The sequence below is a fragment of the Sphaerodactylus townsendi genome, linkage group LG05 (genome assembly GCF_021028975.2).
Source record: "Sphaerodactylus townsendi isolate TG3544 linkage group LG05, MPM_Stown_v2.3, whole genome shotgun sequence".
NCBI classification, from domain to species: domain Eukaryota; kingdom Metazoa; phylum Chordata; class Lepidosauria; order Squamata; family Sphaerodactylidae; genus Sphaerodactylus; species Sphaerodactylus townsendi.
This window is the reverse complement of record NC_059429.1, coordinates 87,229,095-87,254,392: the sequence shown is the minus strand read 5'-3', so window position 1 is coordinate 87,254,392 and position 25,298 is coordinate 87,229,095. Positions and strand designations below refer to the sequence as shown.

At 42.3% G+C, this 25,298-nt stretch overlaps 1 protein-coding gene across 10 annotated transcripts in view; it reads left to right on the top strand.

The window, feature by feature from the left end:
• BLACAT1 (BLACAT1 overlapping LEMD1 locus) overlaps positions 1 to 25,074 on the top strand; it is a 109,782-nt gene extending 84,708 nt beyond the window's left edge. For 8 of the 10 annotated variants that reach the window (XM_048499072.1, XM_048499067.1, XM_048499073.1 and 5 more), the window contains 4 exons: positions 20,149 to 20,367; positions 20,948 to 21,076; positions 21,421 to 21,531; positions 24,032 to 25,074. In XM_048499072.1, the coding sequence (XP_048355029.1) occupies positions 20,188 to 20,289 (102 nt within the window). In that variant the 5' untranslated portion in view covers positions 20,149 to 20,187 and the 3' untranslated portion in view covers positions 20,290 to 20,367; positions 20,948 to 21,076; positions 21,421 to 21,531; positions 24,032 to 25,074. Of the gene's footprint in view, positions 1 to 12,781; positions 14,065 to 20,148; positions 20,368 to 20,947; positions 21,077 to 21,420; positions 21,532 to 24,031 lie in introns of those variants that run through there. The other 2 variants (XM_048499065.1, XM_048499074.1) reach the window with 2 other exon arrangements.
• The last annotated feature ends 224 nt before the right edge of the window (positions 25,075 to 25,298 follow it).

Below are 25,298 nucleotides of genomic sequence, written 5' to 3'. Positions count from 1 at the left end.
TGAGTGCTCTTGCACATATGCTCATTTCTTCGTTGTGGTAAACGTGCCCCTTCCCACCATGTGACCAAGCATCCATGCAGAGGGTTGCCTTCTGGTAATACTTTTACAGCCCATTCCTAAGTATGTTTATCCAGAAGAGCGCCTTACAAATTGCCTAATGAGAAGCACAGCACAAGTAAACTGGTAGGCTTTGGCATGGTCTAGGATTGCCGGCTGGCTTCCATAGCTATGCCTTTATCAACAACTGAATGTGCTGGGGATGTGAAGACCTACACTGGGAGGGCAGCCAACAGGCCAGAACAAAAATGTCCTGTTCTTTTGCAAGAGACTTAAAGTGTGGAAATGGGCATCTGGGGTTTTTCATAGGATGGAGGTAATGTCCCATTAAGTCTCTAAAAGGACAGGACATTTTTTTCTCCAAGCAATTAGCAACCCTACACACCAGCTCAAGCTGTTTTTAACCAACAGGGCTAATAATGTTTTTATCTGCTCAGTTGGCACCTTTCCAATGTGTGTCCATGTGTGAAGCTGCCTTAGGCTGTGGGTAGGTGATACCCCTAACTGTTCAGCAATTCACTGTAAAATGGGGGGGGGGGAATACGTGTTTGTGTAACATTTTAAGTGATAGACAGCTGGAGATATTCCTCCTTCTTTTGCTGGAGGAATGCACATATCTAGGCATAGGATACCCTAGATTTCTTTCTGACACAGTGACCCTACAAAGTACTGTCTGCTAGCATGGCAGACACTCCTTTTGTCTGCTCCACTGCAGTTGCAAAGGTCATACCACACACCTGCTTTTCTGATTGTACTGCTTGTAGTAGTGAAAGAGTAGGACTTGGATGGCCAGTGCCTAATTAACTAGCAATAATAGGAATGGGAATCGAGGGGATAAAGAGCCCATTTAACCAGTTTCTTTGTTGCAAACCAAAATGTTTTCTTGCGCTGGGAAAGTAATGAGCAAAATCCCCTTTGCCTTTAGTTGAGCTTGAATTGGAACAAAACCCTTATGGAATGCACAGCCCTGTTTTTGCTCACTGTTCCCGGTTGAATCCCTTAATGATGAGGGCAGCTGCGATTGGGGCCAAGAAGGTTTTGAAGACCAGAACTTAAAAAAAAAAGTCAACATGACTAAAAATGATTATGGAAAAGCTCATCCAGAGCCTTGATCCCTTCTGTATGGTGCTTGTTCAATTCTGCTGCTCTTCGATTTCTCAATGGATCAAAAATAAGTTGCTGTGTTGGTCTATTATGGGAGGAAAAAATCCACAGGGACACTAACCAAATACTTTTATGAGGATCAGCCCATGTACACAAAGTGATCTTTGGAATCACACGGAACTCTTCTGAGGCTGCATTTTTTTAAAAAAGAAAGGGAAGTAGCTCTGTCTGCTACTAGTGATTAAGATAGCAATAGAAGAAACCCTTTGAACTAACTAATTTAAAACTGGACCGTATGTGAAAAGATTGCATGCTAACACAGAGGCATGCTGGGATCATGACTGTCATCTCACTCTGCTTCTCATCATCAAGGAGAAAATCAGACAGGGTAAACAGGATGGAAGTGATCTATCCATTCCATTGAAAGTGCCTTATACAAGACGAAAGTTTTCTTCTTGCACTAGCCATCCTTGGGTTCAAATGGGAGTGTTGCAGAAATACTTCTTTTGATATCTGCTTTACTAGAAGGAAAAAAATGCATGAAAAATAGTAAAACAAAATGTAAGGGACAAGGATCTGGGCAAAATCTGCTTGGATTACTCTGTTTAAGATTATCTTTCCTACTGTGTTTCTCCGAAAATAAGACTGTCTTATATTAATTTTTGCTCCCAAAGATGCGCTATGTCTTATTTTCAGGGGATGTCTTATTTTTCCACTCCGCAGCTGCATGCTCTGGTGTTCTGTTCGACAGGCATGCTTCCAAACAAAAACTTTGCTATGCCTTACTTTCAGGGGATGCTTTCTATTCAGTATTTCAGCAAAACCTCTACTACGTCTTATTCTCAGGGGATGTCTTATTTTTGGAGAAACAGGGTACAAGGAATAATTTTACTTCTAGTTTATCAAATCATTTGATTCCAGACACAAGACTGAATGATGTGGAAACTTATCTATAAGCTGGCTATTCAGCTAGTCAGTGGCTAGTCTTGCATCTGAAATATAAAGAAAGGATGTTGGCATTCGACATTTAAAGAAAGGGGCAAATCATCTGTTATATTTGCTAGAGAAGCACTGTTGTTGTAAAGAACTGGAATATAGCATCCAGACCTTCTGGCTGTTGGAGCGGTGGGATTTGGTTAAAAGGGAAGCAGATTGCAGCCCTCAGGTGCTAGAGACAGAGGTGGGATCCAGCAGGTTCTCACAGGTTCCCGAGAGCAGGTTACTAATTATTTGTGTGTGCAGAGAGGGGGTTACTAATTGGTGATTTTGCCATGTGATTTTTGCCTTAGTTACGCCCCTCCTCTCAGCAGTAGCGCACAGAACTTGAAGCAGTCTAGCAGGAGGTGCACCGGCGTGCGTGGCAGCCTGCGCCTGTGTGCATTCGTTTCCCGCCCAAGGACTGGCGCAGCGGCTGCGTCCTTGCCACAGCCCCGCCCAGGAATGCCCCGCCCCCGGAATGCCCGGCCATGCCCCCGTTGTGCCCCACCCAGCCCCATTGGCACTACGCCACAGTTTGAATCCCACCACCATGGGAACCTGTTACTAACATTTTTGGATCCCACCACTGGCTAGAGACAACTATCTAATTCTGTCTTTGACTGATTTTTTTTTAGTCAGCTTGTCCAGAACTCAGTAAACCATATTGAATGTGCATGGTTTGCTACAAGGGATTTCAGAGTGAAAGTACATCAGAAGGCTAATACATTTTGCTGCTGCAGATAGACCTCTTTCAGCAGGTTTATGGCAAGCAAACAGCTGGTGTTCAGTTGCTGAGCGCACTTGATATTGACTGGGGTATTTTATCACCTGAAACAAGATGGAGCACAGTGTTACACTCCCACTCCTCCCACCCATGATCACTGGATCCTTATTAGACCGGACTAGTCCAATCTGAGACAGATTTTGAAGGATGGCAGCCATCTCCTCCTCCTCTGCAATCTATCCTCACCCCACTTAGAAAGCAGACCAGCTGGTTATCTTTTCCTTTTCATTGCACCAAGACTGAAGATCTGCACATCTCCACTGGCCAATCAGCAGTTTTGCTGGAGAAATTCCCACCGCCACACACACACACTTTCTAAAACCAGTTTGCAGACAGAAGGACTTGGCAGGCACAATGGCACCCACAGGTGCCATATTTGGGATCCCTGTTTTAAAGCATTTGAAAAAAAGGCTAGAAGTGCAAACCATCTTCAGCCTCATGTATAAAAATGCTGCAAGGAGGAATTTCTCACATCACAAGACCATTTAATATATTTATTAGGACCAGTCAAACTATCAGACTAAATTGGATTTGTTTGGATGGTGCTGGGTTCAATGTAGGTTTTCACATGACTAGGGGAAAGGACAGGAAAACCCAGCAGTCTCACTTGATAAACATGAATGGCAACCATTTGTCAACTATTTCTCAGCACAGTGTCTCATTGCCAAAGTCCCTGGTGTAGCATAGGTAGATGAACATACGCTATGTATATGCAGAGTATCATTTTGTTTTGATCTCCTGAAACCCAAACGGGGGGGGGGGGGGGGGTTATTCTCATATTCAAAAATAGTCACAGATGGCTCTCATGTCTTAATGCATCAGATACCAATCTAGGGTATGTGTACCCCCAGAGGTATTCGGCAGAGCACTGAAGGGTATGTTGGAAAAAATATTTAATGGTGGAAGGAGTGTGTGTTTGCCCACGGTCCCCCCTCCCCGTTGCCACCACCTGAAAAAAAGACTGTGGTTGCTTTAAAATTATGATTAGCTGACTTCTAGGTGGTAGTTGGGAGGAGGCTAAGGGTGGGGACAAGGCCAGGGAAAGAGTGCTTGAAAGTAAATTAAGCTTAATTTTAAACCAGATACTTTTTTTTTGCAGTGGCAGGGCAGGGGGAAGAGGGGAATGTGGGCAATGTTCTCTCACCCACGCTGGTCCCTCTTCCCCTCTTCCTCTCCCTTTCCCGTGTTTCTCTTTCCCTTTCTATCTCCTCCCCCCTTTCTTTCTGGATAGGGAATACACAACTGAGTGGCAGTGTGTGTGAACAAAATATCGGCGCACGGATGAACAGTAACTTAAATATGAGCAACCAGTGTGATACAGTAACAAAAAAGGCTAATGTGATCTTGGAGTGTATCAATAGGGGCATAACATCCAAATCGCAAGAGGCTGGGGGGAGGCGCAGTTTGAGAGCTTGCTCTGGCCACCATTTTCTGTAGGTACACCCCTAGGCCTGGGGTGGATACACCTTCAGTGAAGGGCTCAGTCATTTATCGCACAGCACCCCCCCCCATCTTCCTTCCTTTCCTTTCAGAGATTTCAAATGTTAATAAATTAAATGTATATATATATATATATATATACACATGCAATGTAGTAGGTATATTAACTAACTATTAACTTGAGCTCATTTTACCTTTTTAGTTTTGAGTGCAAATAATACAACAACTGTATTAATTATAAACATTTTCAGGGACATGGGTTGCTAGGGGTATGTGAGTGAAAAAAAGGTTGGGGACTACTGTCTTAAGGGATGCAAGAAGAGAACCATTCAAAACAGGATTCTCAGAAAAAGATTACTCTGTGAACAATGAGATCAAGGCCACTGATCCTTCTCTGAACAATGTTTGGATGATGTGCTGTGCCATCATAGTGCCTGGAATCTCTTTCAAGAAAGATCATTCAATTTTCCATGACCTACTGTAACTCTTCAGCAGCATTCCACTGGATTGCCTAAGTCTCCACATGCAATACAGAAGAAGGCTTCTGTATTTTTGAATAATTGTACGGGGGAAGCTGCCTATCTTGTTTTCCAAAGAAGATTCCTGTTCCTCCTTTGTGCATTGCAAATGTTTCACATATTTATTATTTCCTAGCATAGAAACCATTACTGGATTTCTGCTAAAATCAGCAGAAATTTGCTCTTATACTCAACTATTAAAAGAGCATTCTTGAGAGTCAGGAATGGCTAACAAGCCCCACTTCAGGCTGCACTTACCTGTATGTTTAGGGTTGTCCTCTACAACCCTGAGAGCCAGGTGCAGGTTCCTTACTGTTAATCCCCAACATTAGACATAGGCTAATTAGACGTAGCACCAGAAAGAAGCAACTTCTGCCCAGTTCTGGATTGTGAAACACCAATCCAACCTCTATTATGAGCTTACCAGGTGGCTTAAGGCAAACAATTATTTCTGAAATGCCCATCTGCAAAATGCGGATAACAATACCAACTGTACAGAATTGTTTTGAGGATTACAGATAGGGCTACCAGCAGGCCTGGAGAAAAGTGACCTTTCCTTTCAACAGCCCCTTCATGGGCTGTTATTTCATGGTATTTCCATGAGCTGAAAAGCTTCAGCTCCCATTTTCACCCATTTAGTTTCTATTAAAGGAACAGGACGCTATTTTCTACAGGTAGCTGGCAAAGTACAGAAATAATATGCAAGCATTCCAAGCAGTCCTATAGGGTTTAATTATTACTGTACAGGAGTTCAGCACTCCTTTCCATCAAATCACATATACATACATGTTCACTAAAGTTTGTATATGGGACTGACTAGTGGAGTACTCATGTGTCATCTTTCATTAAATGTAGTATTAACATTGTTTGATAAAGGTGAAAATTATTTTTTTTAATATTTTTTATTGATATTTCGGAATTATTACAGATTTATAATGTGTACTTTATATACATCCTCCATATCTTTTTTCCCCCTTTTTCCCCTCCCCCTCCTTCTTCTTCTCTTCTTTAGATGCGCAGCAGCAGGTCCATTCTTTTCAATCTTCTTGTCCATTTTTCTTCTGTAATTCCAATTTCGTTTAGCCAGTCTTTAAATTCCATCCAAATCTCCTTCATGTCCTTTTGTTTTTCTTGCCATATTTGATTTCTTGACATTGTGTCGAAAATTTCTAATTGTATTTGCTCTCATATATATTCCAACCATTTCTGCATTGTCCAGATTTTTTTGTCCTTCCACCCCAATGCTATTACTGCATGGGCCGCTCTGATCATGAATTTGAAAAGTTTTCTTTTTCTTTGTTCTATTGTAATATGATCCACTATACCTATAAATAGTAAATCTATATTTATCTTTATTTTTACCTTTACATATTTTTCTATGTATTTTATCACATTTTCCCACATATTTTTTACTTCTGTACATTCTAGCCACATATGGATATATATTGCATTTTATCTCCACAATGCCAACATTTCGGACTGAGTCCACTTAGCTTATATGCCAACTGTGTGGGTGTTCCATACCATTTTAATATTAATTTCTTCTCTAGTTCTGCATATTTATCTATTTTTATTTTATTTATATTGTCTATAGTCCTTTTAATAAGCTCTATGTCTTTCACTCCATCTTGTTGCCATTTTTCCATTATGATTCTTATCATAAATCCTTGGATCTTCTATCATGTTTTTTTTGTATAAGACACCTAAGATTTGTCCTTTCTTTTCCTCATATATTTTTTATACAACTTTTCATTATACACTCTTCCTCCCTCCTGGAGGCTTTTGTCTTTTCCCAGATTCCTCTTAATAATAACCAGTTTTCTTTACCTCCTTTCTCTAAAAAATTTGGAAACGGTATTAATTCTCCTCTTTCATTGTACAGTTGTGCTACCTTGTATATTCCTTGTCTATGTAGAGATCCTATTGCTTGTGCTCCTTCCTGTCCAACCATGCTCATGTAGTGGTGCCGCATCCAGTAACCCTGGCATCCATTTTCCCTTCCATTTCTCCCAGATTTCCATTGATACCTTTCTAGGGCCTTTTAATTTTTGTCTTTCTATTCTTGAACAACTTGAATATATTCCAAAGCTACCCGTGTTCAAATTTATTTCATTTTCGAACTTCATCCATCTGTCTTTTTTCTCTCTTTGAATTCCCATCAAACTTTTTATTTGAAATGCCTCGTAGTATTCCTGTAATTTTGGGAGCCCCCAGCCCATTAGTTTTTTAGACATATAGACTATTTTATTCATCACTCTTGGTTTCTTTTGATTAAATGCCCATAGTTTAATTTTCTTGTCCCATTCTTCAAATTGTTTCTTCTTAATCTCTAACGGCAAAGTACGAAATAGATAGAAGAGTTTTGGCATTATACACATTTTTAATGCTACTATTCTCTTGGAAATAGATAGATTCTTCTCTCGCCACTCCTTTAATTGCTTCGTTATTTTTTTCCATATTACTTCGTAATTATATTTAAACATCTGTTCCTTCTTGTTTGTTAATGTTATACCTAAATATTTAATCTTCTTCTTCACCATTTCCTTCCCTAGTAGTTTTTTTTCTATATTTATTCCCAGGATTTCAGTTTTCTCCATATTAACCACCAAACCAGAATGCTTTTGAAAGTCTTCTAATATTATTTTTAATTCTTTTAAAGTTTCTACCGGATTAGTTGTTATTAATAATAAATCATCTGCAAATAAATTTATTCTTATTTCTTCTTTATTGATTTTATAGCCTTTGATCCTGCCGTTATTTCTAATTCTATCCGCTAGATATTCCATTGCTACTACGAATAATGATGGAGAAAGCGGACATCCTTGTTTCACACCTCTTTCTATCCTAATTTCTTCCGACCATCCATTGTTTATCATAATCTTTGCTTTATTGTTTTTGTATAATTCTTTTAATATCGTTATTAATCCCTTTCCAAATCCCGTCTGTTCCATTATTTGGAATAAATATGCATGGCTAACTGTGTCAAATGCTTTATAGACATCTAATTTTATCATGGCATATTTTTTATCCTTTCCATGTTCCATCACATTCAATACATTTCTTATGGGATAGCTAATATCTCTATCTTTCACGAATCCGTATTGATCTTGGCCAATTATTTTTGGTAATATTGCCTTTATTCTATTCGACAATATTTTAGTAAATATTTTATAATCCTGGTTTAATAAACTTATAGGTCTATATGATTCAACCTGTTCTGGATTGCGTCCTGGTTTTAATATAGTGATTATTTCTGTTTCTCTCCATGTTTCTGGTATTTTCTGTCCCTTTAATATCTTATTATATAACCTTTGTAATTCAGGTATTAATATTTCTGCCATTTCTTTGTAATACTCTGCTGTAAATCCATCTAAACCAGGAGACTTGTTGTTCTTTAATTCTTTTATTACTAAGCCTATTTCTTCTTGTGTTATATCTTCCTCCATACTTTGTTTCTCCTCCTGTGTTAGATCTTTTTTATGTATTTCTTCTATCCTTTCTGTATCTATCCTTTTAAATAATTTTTGATAGAACTGTGCAAACCTTTGTCTGATTCTTATATTTCCTGTTATTCTTTCATTGTTTTCACTTATTATTGATTTAACTCTTTGTTTTTCTTTCTTTTTCTTTAAATAATTGGCTAGTTGTTTCATTGACTTTATATTGGTTCTTTGAAATTGATTTTTGACCCATGTGTCTTTTTTCCATAACTCTGACTGATCTAATTCTTCCAGTTGTTTATTTAGTAGTTTTAATTCATTATAATCTGAAAAAAGGTGAAAATTAGAGACACCTCCAATTTGCTCTATAATACATCAGGCCAGTCAACTTTATTTTCTTGCAATTGATAACTGCTCCATCCTCCTTTCTAACCGATGATTCAGTGCTCTGGAGTGGATTAGGATCCATCCTCAGACCAGATCTCACCTCTTCCTTGTACAATTTGCAGACAATTATGTACTAACTGAACTAAATTGTTTGCTACAAACAACTTACTCTTTTCTGGCAAGAAAACTCTAGTCGTTTTGAATCACAGAAGACACCCTCCCTCTTCTTTTAGAAAATGGGTTATTAAGTAACAGGCTACCCCACTGGTGCTGACTCAGGCTGAAACTAATGAACACCCGACTGGCCATTTGAAATTTATTGCACCTATTAATTACAACCATTAGCTGCAGCCAGTGAAATTTTTATAATGAGGACCCTTGCGACTTTGCTTTCCAAGCAACAAATTAACTGTGTGTGTTTGAGGGTCACGGAAGTGGGAGGGGGGTTAGAATCAATGGGATCAGCATACTTACAGAAGCAATGTTTTAATTAGTGATTCTCTGCAAACACTGCAGCCTGAAACACCAGCTGTATGCATCATTATTTCCTTTTAAAAGAACAGTGCTTCTCTTTCCTAATTGAGTCTATTTCTTTTTAGATTTTTTAAAAAGATGCTGCAGTTGGGCATTATTGGTAATTTTTTTTGTTTATGAAAACTGCAAGTTAATGAAGATATAGGAAAAATGCAGAGAGGGATGGGATATTTGGAAAACGAATACAAAAATATTTGAACCTGACTCTTCTCTGAGCAGCTGATGTGAGGTTGTCTCATTTTATTTTCACAACAATCTTGTAAAGCAAGGTTAGGCAGAGAGATTGACTATCCCACTGTCATCCACTGAGAGTGCAGATTGGCCTCCAGATCTCCCTAGCCCCAAACTAGCCTTCTTTTTGCTATGCAACATTCACTCTGATACTGTCATCCCATCTGTCCCTGATGCTACCGAACAGAATCAAGATTGTTCAGCTTGGTACGGCTTATTTAGAAGGACTACAGACAAAGGAGGTCAGGGCACGTGTCCCTTGAATAGTTAATAAGCTGCTTGTCTCACCAGTACATGACAAGCTGCAACTGCCAACATATTGCCCTTTGTATCTGCTTATCCTAGGACTACACATTTGATGTTATGAGCAGCCAAGGAAGCACATGGGCCCTCTTGGCTCCCTGGCAGCAGCATTACAGTACTAGAGGATGCCAGTATCTCATCATGAGTGGCTCTCTTAGTGTTTATTATTATCCTTCTAGGCCAAATTCTAATGAAATTACATCTCTATTTCTTTTCTTTCCCTCATGGTAATTTGAACATAAACATAAAACATTTCAAGTAGTTTTTTTTAAATACCATGGCAGCAGTGCATAGGGGTTAAGAGCAGGTGTACTCTAATCTGGAGGAACCTGGTTTGATTCCCCGCTCTACCATCTGAGCTGTGGAGGCTTATCTCAGGAATTCAGATTAGCCTGTGCACTCCCACACATGCCAGCTGGGTGACCTTGGGCTAGTCACAGCTCTACAGGGCTCTCTCAGCTCCACCTACCTCACAGGGTGTTTGTTGTGAGGGGGGAAGGGAAAGTCTCTTACAGGAAAGAAAAAGGGGATATAAATCCAACTCTTCTTCTCCTTCTTTGCCTTCTTCTTCTCCTCCTTCATCTCCTTCTTCTTCAATTAAACTGAACTAATCCATGTGATCTCTTTATATAGGACACAAAATGTAGTCATTTCAGCATGAGAAGACTTCTGCGTAATTTTGCAGAATCTGGGCCCGTACTACTCCTCGGAGCCTGAGTGTTAGTAGTATAAACATCATGATGTGATCATTACCTTGAATTAAAAAGGCCTGAATTTGTGGTGGTGACATCATGATCACAGTACATGATTTTGTCTCAAGAGGACTGACTGATTCCATACGTTTATAAACCCACTTTCGCTCATAAACTGAGACTCAAGGTGGATATTAACAATAAAACTAACTCACAGGACCTAACTAAACATCACCCCATCCCATCCTCCCTGTATCTGTGCAATCAAATGTGTCTTCTCAGTTTGTACTGGGAACTCAGTCCCTATATGCACAGATTCAGGTCCATTATGCATGGAGCGCTTCCCGTGACACTCCTTGTCCTGCAGTGCCTCTGTATGAGTTCTCCTTGCATTTCCTTGTTTACACATGAGGAGGTCCTCCACTGTCTGTTGCGCAGCTCACCTGCCTCCCACTTCTGGGTCACCCCCTAACCCAGTGCAAGATTGAAGGTTGCCAGCTTTCCCCCCAACCCTTTAAATGTAATATTGGTATTCTTTATATTGATATTGTGCAATCTGCTATCATTGGTTTTTTTTGGGGGGGGGGATTCCAACCGTCAATCCCTGTTTTTTTAGGGAAATGCCAGCATGTCCCTAAAAAAAAAAAAGAGAGAGAGAGAAGATACCAGCCTGCACAATGTCAATATAAGGAATATCAACATTATATTTAAAGGGCTCGAGAAAAAAAGCCAGCCATCTTCAATCTTGAGTTGGACAGGAGAGCAACCAAGAAGGAGTGAAACCCTGAAGCAAGGGGAAACACTGGAGTTTCCCCACTCTTGCTAACTGTGGGGCTTCCGGGATTTTTTGCACCGCAAGTGGGATTGCGCCTGTATTGAAATCTCTGCCCCAGAGGAAACTTACCCTTGCTGTGGGGCAGAGCACCAGTGAATAATTGGTCTTAGATTGGAACCAATATGCAGGGAGAGGACACTTATAGTTCCCCCTTTCCCAACTTGAAAGAACCCCAGAGGGCTGCTACTTGCCAAGTAATGATGGGATTGCCCTACATTTGCACCACAGGTCAAACAGTGCTCTCCAATGTGCTGAAACTCCATCTTATACACCACAGTTCTGATCTGATTTGGGCACATGCATATGTGGGAATTGTGTTCCCAGCACAGAACTCCATGTACATGTTTGACTGTGCAGATCTGGGAAAAACAACATAGCTAGGCCTCTAAAAACATCAAAATAACCATTAAAATGTGGGCTTATGTGATTATAGCAAGATGTTTGGCATTGCACAATTCCTAGACAGTCATGCCATAAGAAGCCCAACTCACCTGTTGGGAGAATCCAACATCATTGGGGAGAAGCTACACCATTACTAATGTAAACATTAATATTCCTGATTTTCCTATCTGGTCAAGAAAATTTAGTAGATGAGTCATAACAGTGCAGTATCCAATGGAATACACTAGTCATAGTCACAATGACAATTAAAAAAATCAGGGCTATCTTCCAACCTCTATCCATAATGCCTCTTGCCCAGTTCAGAGTCTAGGGCTTTAATAAACTGTATCTTCTCTTCCTCATTGCTGAGAGAATGTGTGAAAGGATAAAGATTTCCAATTTCAGCAGCAGGGACCTAACTGTTAAGAAGAGCAAAAACCTGGGGAAATCAGTAATTGTTGGTCTAAGGAATTGGTTCTGTCCAGCTGGTTCAGAAAGACATTTATTAGGGCATGGAGAAAGTGACATTATTAAAGTGAGCATGCTGATTTCAGACAGCTCCCAATTCATCACTCTGACAGTGACAAACACAGCCTGAGGTTAACCAATTGACTAAAGAGAATTCTCTGGCTTTACATTTTTAATGCTCGCCACATTTTCTTGGCTGCAGAGGCTTCTATTCAAAGGATCCTCTCCCTTGAATAGAAAGGGCAGAGTGGGGCCATGAAACATGCTTGGGTTTTGCAAATCAAGTAGGGCCTCTGTCACTCCATCAGTGCTAGTACATTTATTTTTTAATTATTCCTCACTCTTTAAAAGATCCCTTCTCTCCATTTTTTTAGAAGAACAGAACCATTTGACTCAGCTGTGCCGCCTCTATTCTTCTGGGCTCGTTCATCATTGTCTACCCCCTGAATAGAAAGTAGAGGGTCAGTTTTAAAAGGCTCCACGCTACAAGCTTTCTTAAATACATCAATGGCTCCCTAATGGAATTGGGACTCTTGTCATTGAGACCACCCAGGTCCTGAGTCTCCTGGCAAGTAAATATGCTCCAGGTACTTCCATACACTCTCTTCTGCCACCATTGAACTGAATGCTACAACATAAGTGGCTTATTGTCTCTGCCATCATGCCTTGCCTCTCAATCGTACAATGATGCCCAGCGGTGCTATAGTCACCTAGTGCTTTTTTCCAGTAATAGGTATTTAGACAGTGAGGGAAAGTAAGAGACAAAGCAGCACACTTCTAACACTGAACCTTGGAATGGATCACAACCGTAGGGTCCTGTTCAGTATCACCCAAGAAGCCTGCTCGATACAGCAGGGAACTGAGTACAGCTCCTCTCTGTGTGTGTGGGGCATGAACAACTTCCATCCTCCTTTTCTTACCACAGGAAATGCCATTTAGACAGAAAAATGGGTCTTAAAATTTTAAAAAGCATATTGCATGCTAAGTAACTGAGGAAGCAATTCTTCTTAAGACTGATTTTGCCTGCTAGTTTCTCTGCCTTCCTCAAATACGCTCCAGCTACAAAGAAAAATTTGCAGCCCGTGGCTCTCATGTCTCTCATTTTATGAGCAGAAAAAGGCCCATGGTTATTTGTGCTACAACCTAGCTGTGAAAGTGTGGTTGAATTTACTCTATTTAACAGATGGACAATATGCATCACAGGGACTGGTGTGAGCCATTTAATCCAATTCTACACATTTAGACAATGGCCAGTATAGTCAAATCTCAATATCCTATCCCATGATATAGGGGACTGTAGTCAGCAGAATAGCAGGATCAAATTAACATGTATAATTCCAAATTTGGCTTCAGTGTGCAGTTCAAAAAATCTACACAATTAGGATGGATTGAGAAAGGGCAAATATTCCTAAGACCCTGGGGGAAACTTCAGGTTTGCAGAAAAAAATCTGAAACAAAAAGGGGTTTACAAAAACAAACAAACCTCAAACAAGGACACATGTATCATATACATGCATATATATACTCAAAAATGCCAAAAAAAGTTGCAAAAAATCAAAGCTGACATGATGCTGTCACCAACAACCCTCAGATAAGGCCTTTTAATTTTTATAAAAGTGTAAAAGAGGGAGTAGAAACATTGAGATGAGAGGACTAGAAAGAAGAAAAAAGCAGTGATGGGATGGTGGCAAAGCAGAAATAGAAGGGCGAAGTAGTAGTGGGATGGTGGAAGAGGGAGAAAAAACAATGTCAGGAAGTAAAAGTGGAGCCATGAGGGGACAGGCTGATGGATGGAACTTCCCTTGCCCTGCAGGTCCTTAGGGGTCCCCCTTTTATGGCATCCTGTTAAAAGAAGTTCATCCGATTCAGAGGTCCTGGCAAAGTCATATTTTGAGTAAGAGATGTCCTCGAGGTAAGTGAACCATTACATACAACAGAGGCAAACCAATAATTTTGGATTGATGCTGAAGTCTGACAGAGGGAATGTTTGAATAAGCATTAGGCATATAGATCCAAGAGGGAGCCATGATAAAAAAAAGCTTCTGCATTCTAAAAATTACATGGTCTGGGGGATATATCTGTATGACAAAACTAGCAAATTCAGACAGTAATGATATTTAAAAGTCAGTAACATGGGCAGGATCTTCTTGGATAGCTATTCATTGTAGAGCCACTTCTTCCAGAGTCATGAGGGGCTGCAGTGCAAAGGACGGAAAATGTATTGCATAGATGGGAGGTCACATGCTGTACTTTGGATCCTGACTCAAGAAGTAGAGAAGTGCACATTTTTGGTCTATATCTACTTTTGAGTTTCTGATTTGTTGCAGATGGTCATCTAATTCAGCCCTGAATTAGCAGCACCATTTGTTCACCAACTCTTACTGTTGCGGTCTGGATGGCGATTTATCAGAGCAACAGGCAGGCAGTCCTGAGCCGGGAAACACAAGCGCAGGTCAAACATTCCAAAGTCAACCACAAAGAGTCAAACAGAGTGCAAACAGAGTTAAAAAAGAGTAGTCCAGAAAGCAGTTCAAGAGTTAGAGTCCAAGGCAAAGTAACCAAGCAGTGGTTCAGATGCAGGAATAGGTCTGGAGCAGAGCAACAGTGAGACGTGGCAACGTGTTGCCCTCTGTAGAGAGTCCTGGCTGCAGTCTCTACTTTATTTGCTTATTGGGCAGATTGCATGATAATCCACTGGTCCTGCTCCTGTGAGCTACTTGCAGCTAACAAGCTGATGATCTGGCTGCCTTTTGGCACTTGGCCAGATCAGAGCAAAGTCTCCTGGTAGCTGTGCTCCAAGGGGATAAGGTGGGCTGGAGGGGGTACCTGCCCTGGGTGCTGACAGTGTGCTCCTAGAGAGGGCAGCATTGCCAAGGGGCCTGTAAGATGGTCTTGGCACAGAGCTATCATCTCTGGGTGATGCTTCTGGGTTGAGATGGTGAGCTTGTGCAGCCAGCTGGTTTTCCATAGGTGGATCCAGATGGCCTGATGCTGCTCTACTGACAGCTGTTCCTGCCTCCTCCATCTATCTGAGCTGCTGTAGCTGACAGCTAGCCCTGCTTCTGCGTCACTTTCAAGATCAAGTAATGTTTCCCTGCAATCGGAGGAGAGAGGAGGTTTTAGAGGAAGGTGCACGGGAGCTGCTCACTCATTCACCTGAGAAAGATCAATGGGATAATGTCCCCACTCAGGAGCAAGAGTGGTGATGGGGCAGAGCATGGAGGGATGACCATGACACCACCCCCTCCCCAGGACTCTCCCTCTCTGCAGCGACTGGAGCTGGAGCCAGAAGAACTTGTGCTGGAAGAGTGCTATTGTCCATGATAAGCAGTGGTGGAGCACAGTGGGAGACATAGAATATTGGAGAGTCACAGTTTCCAAGAGAGAAACAATCCCTAAACGGGAGCCATATCACTCTCTCAGTCAATATTGGCAGGTATTGCAGGCAGTTGTAACCGAGGCAGGACTCCAGGATTTGGGCTACCTTGTATTCTGGTTGGCCAGCAACATTTGTCAGAAGTGGTGGTTGTGGCCCAGCTGATCACAGAGGGTTGGGTAGAAGTGCAGGATGGAGGAGGGAATGGTGGAAGACAGGGTGGATGCAGAGTGAGGGAAGTAACTGACTTGGTCTAAAATCTGGTAAGGGTTGATAAACCGAGCAACCAACTTGCGAGAGGTTCTCTGGCAGTGGAGATGATGAATGGAAAGTCAGACTCAGCTGCTGACTCGGGGGGGGGGGGTCCAGACTGTCTCTTCTGGTCAGCAACTCTCTTGTGGGCATGTTTTGCCTCTTGGAGTTGGTCACAGAGCACTGCTTGCAGTGTGCGGAGCTCATCCAGGCATTGGTTGTCAGATGGCGTCCCTGGGGAGGCGTTGGCATAGCAGGCTTCTGCAACGTAGCAGCGCCGTGCTCATGGCACCCAAGTGGCATGGAAACGCCCCTTTTGAACCTCGCTTTCCGAGTGAGGTTTTTCAAAAGGGGCGCCTTCCAGCTGCTGCCGTTTCCCTCCTGCCTTCCCCAGCCGGCTTACCTGCTCCTGCTGGCTCCCGTTGTGTTGTGGAGGCCAGGGGACACGCCCCCCTGGCCTCCTCTCCAGTGCCATCACTCTGGCCAGCTGCGCCTTCCCCTGCGCCTTCCTCTGCGCTCCTACCGGGACCGTCCGTGCGAACGGTCCTGGGGTGTGTGTTGGCATTGTTTATGCCAACGCACCCCCACTCGCGCCTGTGTGGAAAGGGCCTCAGAGACACAGTCAGTGATGCAACCCAGGAGTGTGGAGCCAAAAGATAGGGCAAAGGTAGAAGCAGTCAGGAGACCAAGGCATGGGATGGAGTGGGCCATTTTGGTCAGGAGGTCTATGACAACCAAGATACAAGTTGCTCCCTGGGAGATGGGTAGCTTGGTGATGAAATCCAGGAAGACTCATTGCGACTGCCTCTCAGATGTGGGCAGGGGTTGGAGCAAGCCCAGGAGTCTTCCAAGTGGGTCTTTGGCATGGTGGCAGGTTTCACAGGTGTTAACATAATGAGCTGCCTCTCTGCCTGTGCTCAGGGCCATTAAAACTCCCAGGTGAGCAGGTGGATGGCCTTGTGGAACCTGAACTGTCCTGCCAGGCAGAGGTCATGGGATAGCTGGAGCACCTCAAGGTTAAGGGGGCCAGGGGGCACATAGAGGTATTTGCAGTGGTGCAGAAGGTTTCTCCGTGGGGGGGGGGGGTAGGGGGCGTTGTTGTCAAGTTGACCAGCCTGGAATTGTTACAGCTTTCATTGAGCCCAGAGGTTGGTCATTTGCTGGGCTTAAATCCAGGCACAGAATGTGGAGGCTTTCAGTGTAGTGACAAAAGCAGCATAAGGCAGAGCTATGGTAGTGGGGAGTTCAGGTCGAGGCTCGTGATATTCCAGTTTTCAAGAGACAGTGTTGGCTCATTGGTCATTGGTTGTGTGTGCCTGTAGAAGCTGGTTCTGTGCAGCCAGATTTGCTGGGTTGAGGGTGTTGCTGTCCATGGCCAGCTGGGCAGAAGGAAAATGGTTGCCGTCTGACTGGCAATCACCAAAGCAACAGGCAGTCCCAAGCTGGAAAACACAAGCGCAGGTTGAAGCCAACCACGAAGAGTCAAACAGAGCACAAAAGAGTAATCAAGAAGCAGTCCAAGAGTCAGAGTCTGAGTCTGAGGTAAGGTAACCAAGCAGTGGTTCAGGTGCAGGAATAGGTCTGGAGCACAACAGCAGTGAGTTGTGGTGATTCATTGTCTTCTGTGGAAAGTCACCCTGTTATCAGAGGAGAGGTTGAGGGCAGGATGTGGGGGGGGGGGGCTGCTCTCACTCTCAAAGCCATGGAATGTCCCCTCACTGTCAAACAAGGTAGTGGGGAACAGAGTGCTGGCTACAAACCCTACTCCTGGTCAGCTAGAATCGCCAGCTCCAGGTTGGAAAAGTTCTCGATACTTGGAGGTAGAGCCTATTTGGAAAGGGAGATTAGGGAGGGGACTTGGTGGGATTTAATGTTCACAGAGTCTTCCCTCCCACCTAAAGGTTGGAACCCCCCCCCCTGCTCCCACACATCAAATCTTAGTGTACCCACACAAACAGTCAAAACTTGCAAAGAAAAAAACCCTAAACAGTCCATCAGTCCATATAAACAATTATTTTCTCGTTGCTGCAGTTCTAGGAAAAGGTATGACTAAAAAGGCACTTTAATTGAGCATCTCTCCCCTCCCCCAGCTTACGATATATCCCTGGCATTGTCTTCCTGCAGCATAGCTTGATGCTGATTGAGGCATTCTGACATTTTCTGGCATCCCCATTCACCTACAGAAATGCAGACAGCAAAACTGCAGGTGGAGACTTGAGAAATCAGTCCACTATGCGGCTGCAGAGCCAGCCTGCCAGCAGCTTTATTGGGTAGAACTTTGGTCTCTGCCTGTCATTACCTCAGAGAGCTCTTTTGCATGCATAGAATAAAAGCTGCAAAGAGATGCATGAAGCTAGCAGTCTGCTCGCAAACCTTGCAGATGAGAAGGCTCATTATGAAGTTCTCTAGTTATTGTTTCGTGAACCTCAGAGGAGGTATCAGGGACCTAATTTAAACCATAGAGTCTGGCACTGGCAGGCAGGTATACATAAACCTGTCTGATTAATGGGGGGGGGGGAGGAGGGGGAGAAGTGTTCAGCTGCAGAATTAAACGGGCTGTGTGCCTCTGTTGCTATCTATATTGAGGCTGCTCTGTGCTAAAGGCAAAGTCCGTCACTTGGATGACAAGGTCAGTCTGAAGCAATGAGGGTAGAGATAGCCTTCTCTGGTTCCCAGGTTACTGGATGGGAGGGATCTAATTTTCACTGCCATGTGGAACTGACTGTTCTGAGACACTAAAGGCTTCTATAATGAATGCTGAGCAGTTTGTGTTTGAAGCTGGAAGGTCAGTCAAATATTCCTGGTAACCTTGGAGAGCTTAAGCATGCCTTGAGTGCTGGTCGTGCTGTTGAAAAGCAGCCATCTCAAATGGGATTTTGGCTTTCCCTTCATACTTCTTCATTTGGCTGAAGTAATTCACAGATTGGAATGTTGTGCTTCAGTGAGGGTAGAAGTGGGGAAAAACACAAGCCAACTGGACATGGTGTGTTTGTGGTTTTGCTTCACAACCTTTGGAAATTATTTCGGCTTCACTGGTGTCTCTATAACCTCAGAAACCAGCATAGATCTTAGACAATTTTCCATCTGAAGAGGACAGATTTTTTTTAAACATCAGAGGTAGAGTCAGGAAAACAGTGCCCCCTTTGGAATCTAAGTAGTGACTTCAAGCAGTAGGCCAGCCTCACCCGCTATACAAAGGTGTCTTTTATGTAACTGACTTTTCAGTATGAGATTCAATCCACTGTCTCCAGCCACACAAGTGGTTTGAAAATTTGGAGGGGAATTTGCCACTCTGTGTTCTGTTAACAAATGGCTCAAGAAAGAGCACAAACTTTAGAGAGATAAACTGAGTTTTGAGTAGTGTGCCTTGCAGCCTCCTTCATTTTCAGCAAAAACTGTTTATCAGTCTGTCTAATCCAATGCTCTAATCTTAACCGTGACCAGATGTTCTATGGCACTAATATGAGTATTTTGCAATTATCTAGCACTTGGTGCCCATAGACCTTAATCTATCCAATATCCTTATCTCAGGATGTTTTTGTAGGTGTTGCTGATGCCCACTGTGTTGGTACAGAAAACAGAATGATGATGCATCACTGGTGCAGAGTGGTAGCCAGAATTGGATGTGGGGGGTTACAGGCAGCAGTCACAATGCAAGAAGAGGATGCATGAATATTTCGCCATACTGGGAGCTATTGAGGTGAAGTGACAGAAATGAGGAAGAATCCCCCAGAGCTTAAGTTTTAATATGAGGATTGCTGCAGCTGAAGCTCAACTGGAAACAGCATCCTCTTGACAGACAGGCTTGCTAGTGGCGGAGATTTTCAGGCAATAGTACTGAATTTATGCTGTTACATCATGTTTCCATTCCCACACAAATTAATCAGAAATTAATTTTTAAAATCTGTTACTACTGATTGTCTCATGTCGGGAACAAACCAAGGCCCTTTCCGCACACGCAAAATAATGCATTTTCAAACCACTTTCACAACTGTTTGAAAGTGGATTTTGCTATTCCACACAGCTTCAAAGAGCACTGAAAGCAGTTTGAAAGTGCATTATTCTGCATGTGCGGAATGAGCCCAAGAAGGGGGGGGGGGGGCTTCCAAAAATTCTGTGACAGAAGCAATCAAAAATGGTATTTTCTGGAAAGTGCTGATTATGTCTAAAATCTGTCTGTAGTGTCAGTGAGAAAGGCAGACTGTAAATGAACCATGTAAATAAATACTCTGGAGGTGGGAGCAAAGGGTCATTCTAGGCAGAAGGCTTATAGCTGCCTCTTGAGCTACTGTTCCAGAATACCAGCTGGGGATGCTCTGTGCGGAGGGGGGAAAAACCCTCTCTCTTTTCTCACTTTATTCCTTGCAGACTTCCTTTGGATGCTCCTGTCCCTTCCTGTCCTAGGGGATGCCCCAGTTTACCTTTGCTTGCTTCTGTGGGCTCCATGGCTTCTGCAACATGAAGAAGGAGAAGGAAGAGGCCAGTGCTGAGCAGGAGACAGTTGTATGAGTAGAAAAGGCTTTGATACCTTTGCACACCATCTTGCCTCAAATTGTTGAGGTGGAGCAATAGTCCTACAATTACTTGGTAAGATATCGTTACCCCTTAAATCTCAAGGATTCCCCCTTTCCGGAAGATCCCTCTTTTCTGCCCCGACACTAGTCTGTTTAATTATAGCCCCTTCCGCACATGCAGAATAATGCACTTTCAATCCACTTTCACAATTGTTTGCAGGTGGATTTTGCCATTCTGTACAGTAAAATGCAGCTGCAAAGTGCATTGAAAGTGGATTGAAAGTGCATTATTCTGCATGTGCGGAAGAGGCCAATGGGTAGTGTTAACAGGCGAAGCACCCACTAGCTTATCCGCATCATTTTTAAAACAATACTCAACAGATTTGGACAGGAAAGAAAGCATCACAATCTACGCAGCCTACAGAGAAAAGAACCTGGTTCCAGGTTTCCAACAGAGAGGCTGCCTTCCTCCTTTTGGTTCTACCAGGAAGCCTGATGGATTAGCTCAGGAAGGTACGCTGGCAGGAAGAGATGAACCCAGCATGTGAATGATGGCCCTCTCATGAGTGTCGGCAGTGGAAAGAGGGAGAATACGGAAGACATTAATCTCCTTTCATACATTTTATTTCTGTCTCCTTGTTTTCCTTCCCTAGAGACTTTGATGGTTCAGCAAAACATCTCTGTTCAAATAAACCACCTCGCTCAAGATCCAGAATCTTGCAATATGAAATGGTTATTGGGCAGTTTGCTTTCCTGAAATACTACCCTGAGCCTTACTGCAGGTACTTATCATGAGTCAAAGCACTCCACTGCTTTGCTGAGGTATATATTTATTATTATTTCTGTCAAAATCTCTTCAGAGTTAGGCTGTGCTTTGACTCTGGATTAAGGAAAAAGCAGGTCTGACTCCTCTTCCACACTGCTATAATACTGGTAATTTATATAGTACCCCTCAACTAAAATCTGTGCTTATAAGTAGGAGGGTAAATGTGTGTGGGGGAGGGCCATTTGCCCTGGGCCTCAACCTGAGCGGGGGCCTGCAATTTAGATGCTTGTTAAAATTTCGCAACTTGTTTTTATGCACATTCTAATTGGACCAAAATGTGTTTTGTTTTATTATGGCTAGGCGCTTCAAAAGCTGGAAGTGGCCCAGACCACTCTGGACACCTGGGAGGAGCTGATATGTAGTAATTATGATGATCTCTTCCTATGAAAAGTAAAAACGATGGCATACCAGGTATGGGAACTAGCTGCTCCAAAACCAAATACCAGTCTGATACAATGATGTCAGTATTTAAAAATGAATGTTTGGCATTTGGTTAAACTAAAGAGCATTTTCACAAAAAAATGTCTAGAAAGAGACAGAATCCAAGATCAAAATCCCTGCAATATCCTTTAAAATGAGCAAGCTTTCAAGTACTTCTGAACCCTTCATTGGGCTGGGGGTTTAAAGAGTGTAGGGGAGAGAGAAAAAAAGTTTTCAGACTGTGATTTCAAAGCTTTCCTCCAAAATTTCTTAGAGATCAGATTAAACTGGCACTGAAAGCATAGGATGGGTTGACTAGGAAGGCATATTCTTCCTTTACAGATAAATTATCTTAAACTTTCCAGTCATCTCATCACTACCTAATCACCAGATTTGCACCAAAGTAGTAAAACTATACTGGTGACCTGGTCTCCTTTCAAGAGGGCTTACTTGTTTGGCCACTTGCCAGGACCCACACAGTGATGGCTTTATTTTTTTTTCCTTCACAAAGGGGTAATGTGAAATCTCTACCCAGCAAAGATGAGCTATGTATGATGTCATCCCAGGGGAGAGGGGGGTTTTGTGTAAAGAAAAACGAGGAACTAAAACAGACTTTAATTAACCTTTGTCAGGTACTAGGGGATGATGTTGCTGTAGGAGATGGCTGAGAGGCTTCAAACCTGTAACTAAAAGAGCAGTACAATAATGGGCTGAAGCCACACTGAGGATTCATCTGACACACAGTCATCATTCTTAGTGAATCAGGCTGAAAGGTTCACAGGATAAGCCTTTTTTCCCCTCTCTTATTGCCATGGCGCTGAAAGAAGACACTTTTACTGAAGGCAAATATGCACAAAAGGAAAGCGGGGGAATAACCTAATTTACTTAGAGTTACCCTGGTACATTCTGACTGCCCCTGCAACAGTGGCCATTTGAGGTTATAACCCTGCACATATTTGCTTGGGGATATCTCTAAACATGAATATGAACAGGGTGAATAAGACCCTGTCTCAAATTTAGATCTCACAAAGTATGTCCCAACTATATTTTTAGCCATTTTACAATGATTGTACAGATCTTGGTACTCATATATAAGATTTCCACAGGGCTGCCAAGCTCCTGTTGCTCACTGCTGTTCTAAGTGACAGTGAGAGGAAAAATGCTTAAAAACTCACTACCTCAGTGGGGTATAATGTCATAGAATCGACCCTCCAAACTAGCCATTTTCTCCAGGGAAAATTATCTCAGTTGTAATTCCAGGAGATTTCCAGTCCCTACCTGCAGGTCGAAAACCCTTAATTAAACTTTTTTTAAAAATTTAAAACATACCTATCCCACCTGACTTCCTGGGACTCAAGGTGACAAAAAATGAAGCAACTAAATTGCAAGGACATGAATAATAGTTCAATAAACAAAATCAAAACAGATTAAAATAAAGATTACAAATTTAAAAGCACTCATGTTTAACACACTCAAGAATTAAAACTCATGTCATGGCCAGATCTGCTGGAACAATTCACCTCCACCAAATACTTTCTGCAATAAGACCATCTTATATTACTTTCTGCATATTATATTACCTACTCCAAAGGACTGTGCCCACTACAGAAAAAGTCCCTCTCACTGTAGCGGTACTAGGGGATGCAAGGGAAGGAATGCATCCTTCCATGCCACCCCTCTCACTGTAGTTGTACAGACCATCCTAAAGGATGACATCTTAAGGAAGAGGCTGTCTGCAGAACACAAATGGTTCAGGGGAGTATACAGGGAGATGCGTTAAGTATGAAGTAGACCACAAAGAGCTTTAAAGGTAACTGCCAGAATTGTGAATTGGGCCTGGAAGTGGCAGAACCCAGAGACATTTTTTGTACCAATTGTAGCTTCAAAAAGGTATTCAAAGGCAGCCCCGTGTACAGCACATTACAATAGTCCAATCTGAAGGTTATGATAGTGTGGAATAGCTTAGCAGGTCAGAAGGATCTAGATAAGCAGCCAGTGTAATTCCTAGTAAACACACATAGGATGGGGGTATAAATTCTATGTGGTTCAGAGATACTTCGCTTTCAACTTCTCTTTTTAAAGAATGTGTGAAGGAAGGAAGTAGATCTTTGTCAGTTGAAACATGTGTACCAGAGATGCAGCTTCCAGGTAACATCTAGTGCAAACTACTTCTCATAATAACATCTTACATTTTTCAACCTTGAGAATATTTTAAAATGAAAGAACACCAGAACTTATTAAGCAGTAAAACTAGAACTAGTAGTGGGTGCATGGGAAGAGTTTTTAATAGTAAGAACAATTGCCAGAATTTTGTCTCAAGGTATCTTCCATGATATGCAATTCACATTCTGTATAAATATTAGTTCTCCTCAGAGCCAGAATGTCTCCAAATGTTTAATTTATTTAACAATAATAGGAAAGAAGGCCAAAAAAAAGTGTGTGTGTGATGAGGCTTTCTTCCAAGTTGTATTTTGTTTTGATCTTTTGACAGAAACGATCATGCCGAGAGTACTTTCACTGCACCAATTTAAGGTGAAGAACATGTTTATACAGCAAGCTTGGAAGAGTCCAGAACATGTGCAAACTGCTGGAATGAAGCCAAGAACAGTACAGTCAGCCAAATCAATGCACTGCTATAACATCTACCTAAAGGTCTTCAAGATGAAACTGTATACAAATTAAAAAAACAGCTTCTTCTTTGACTTACGGCCCAATCCAGGGTGGGGGGGTGAAGGCAATGATGTAGGTGGCGGGGCCCTATGCCAGTGAATTTGCCCTCCCCAGAGCATTTACCCTGGTGGAAGGCAAATTGCTGCTGGGTAACTGCTGCGGCCTTGCAAAACAGCCAGATGTAAAGCAGAGCACTGTGTCACCGCTCCTGTGCCACTGTCTCCGCTGGCATAACACAGGCATTCCAGGGGCTTGGCCGGGGGGGGGGGGGGGTAGAACTGACCGTAGTTGGCTTCTACCTCAGCTTTGCCTTCTGGGACACTGGCACCCAGGGCATGGGTGGCATAAGTCCATTGAGCCCTATGGAGAGCTTTTCGCAGCAGGGAGGGTTTAAAAAAATATTTTGCTGCCCCGTGCCACAGAAAAGCCTCTGGAGGTGGTGGGCAGCACCACAGCTGTGCCAGCCTCTGGATTGGGTTGTCCACCCCTCTACTATGTACATATGAGGTACTAATGCTGGAATTTGAAACTGTGAAATAGGAATTAATATAATTACCAGCTTTGGCTTTTAATTGTACTAGAACAATATGAATATCAGGTTAATTTACAGGATGTGCAATTCTTGCATTCCAGTATTATCCAAGGTAAAAAATATTCTTTTAAAAACTATACTCACAAAGTATATTTTTGTTTTTGCACTCAGATGATTCAATTGTAAGCAGTACTTTATTTCTATAGACTTAGTATATAGGAATGTTGGAATGGGGAAAACTAAACTGCTCTGTATTTATGATCATCTGGCTCTTCAGGATGGTATGTCTCCAGTGACAAAGAAATAGAAACTACATATCTGCTTTAATCCATTACTTTCTACTTAACATAGTTTCTAACAGGCATGGTCATGATGTCGCTCCCATTTCCAAACCTCGGTTCTTTGGGTGTGAGTCAATTTATAAAAACTTAAATGGACCTAATATTCAGGGGGCAACTGCCTCACTTTTCTGAAAATTCGGGCCATTTAAAGTTAGACATCCCACCCACCCCCATTTTCAACCCAACAGAATGATTAAAATCACATTTTACACTAA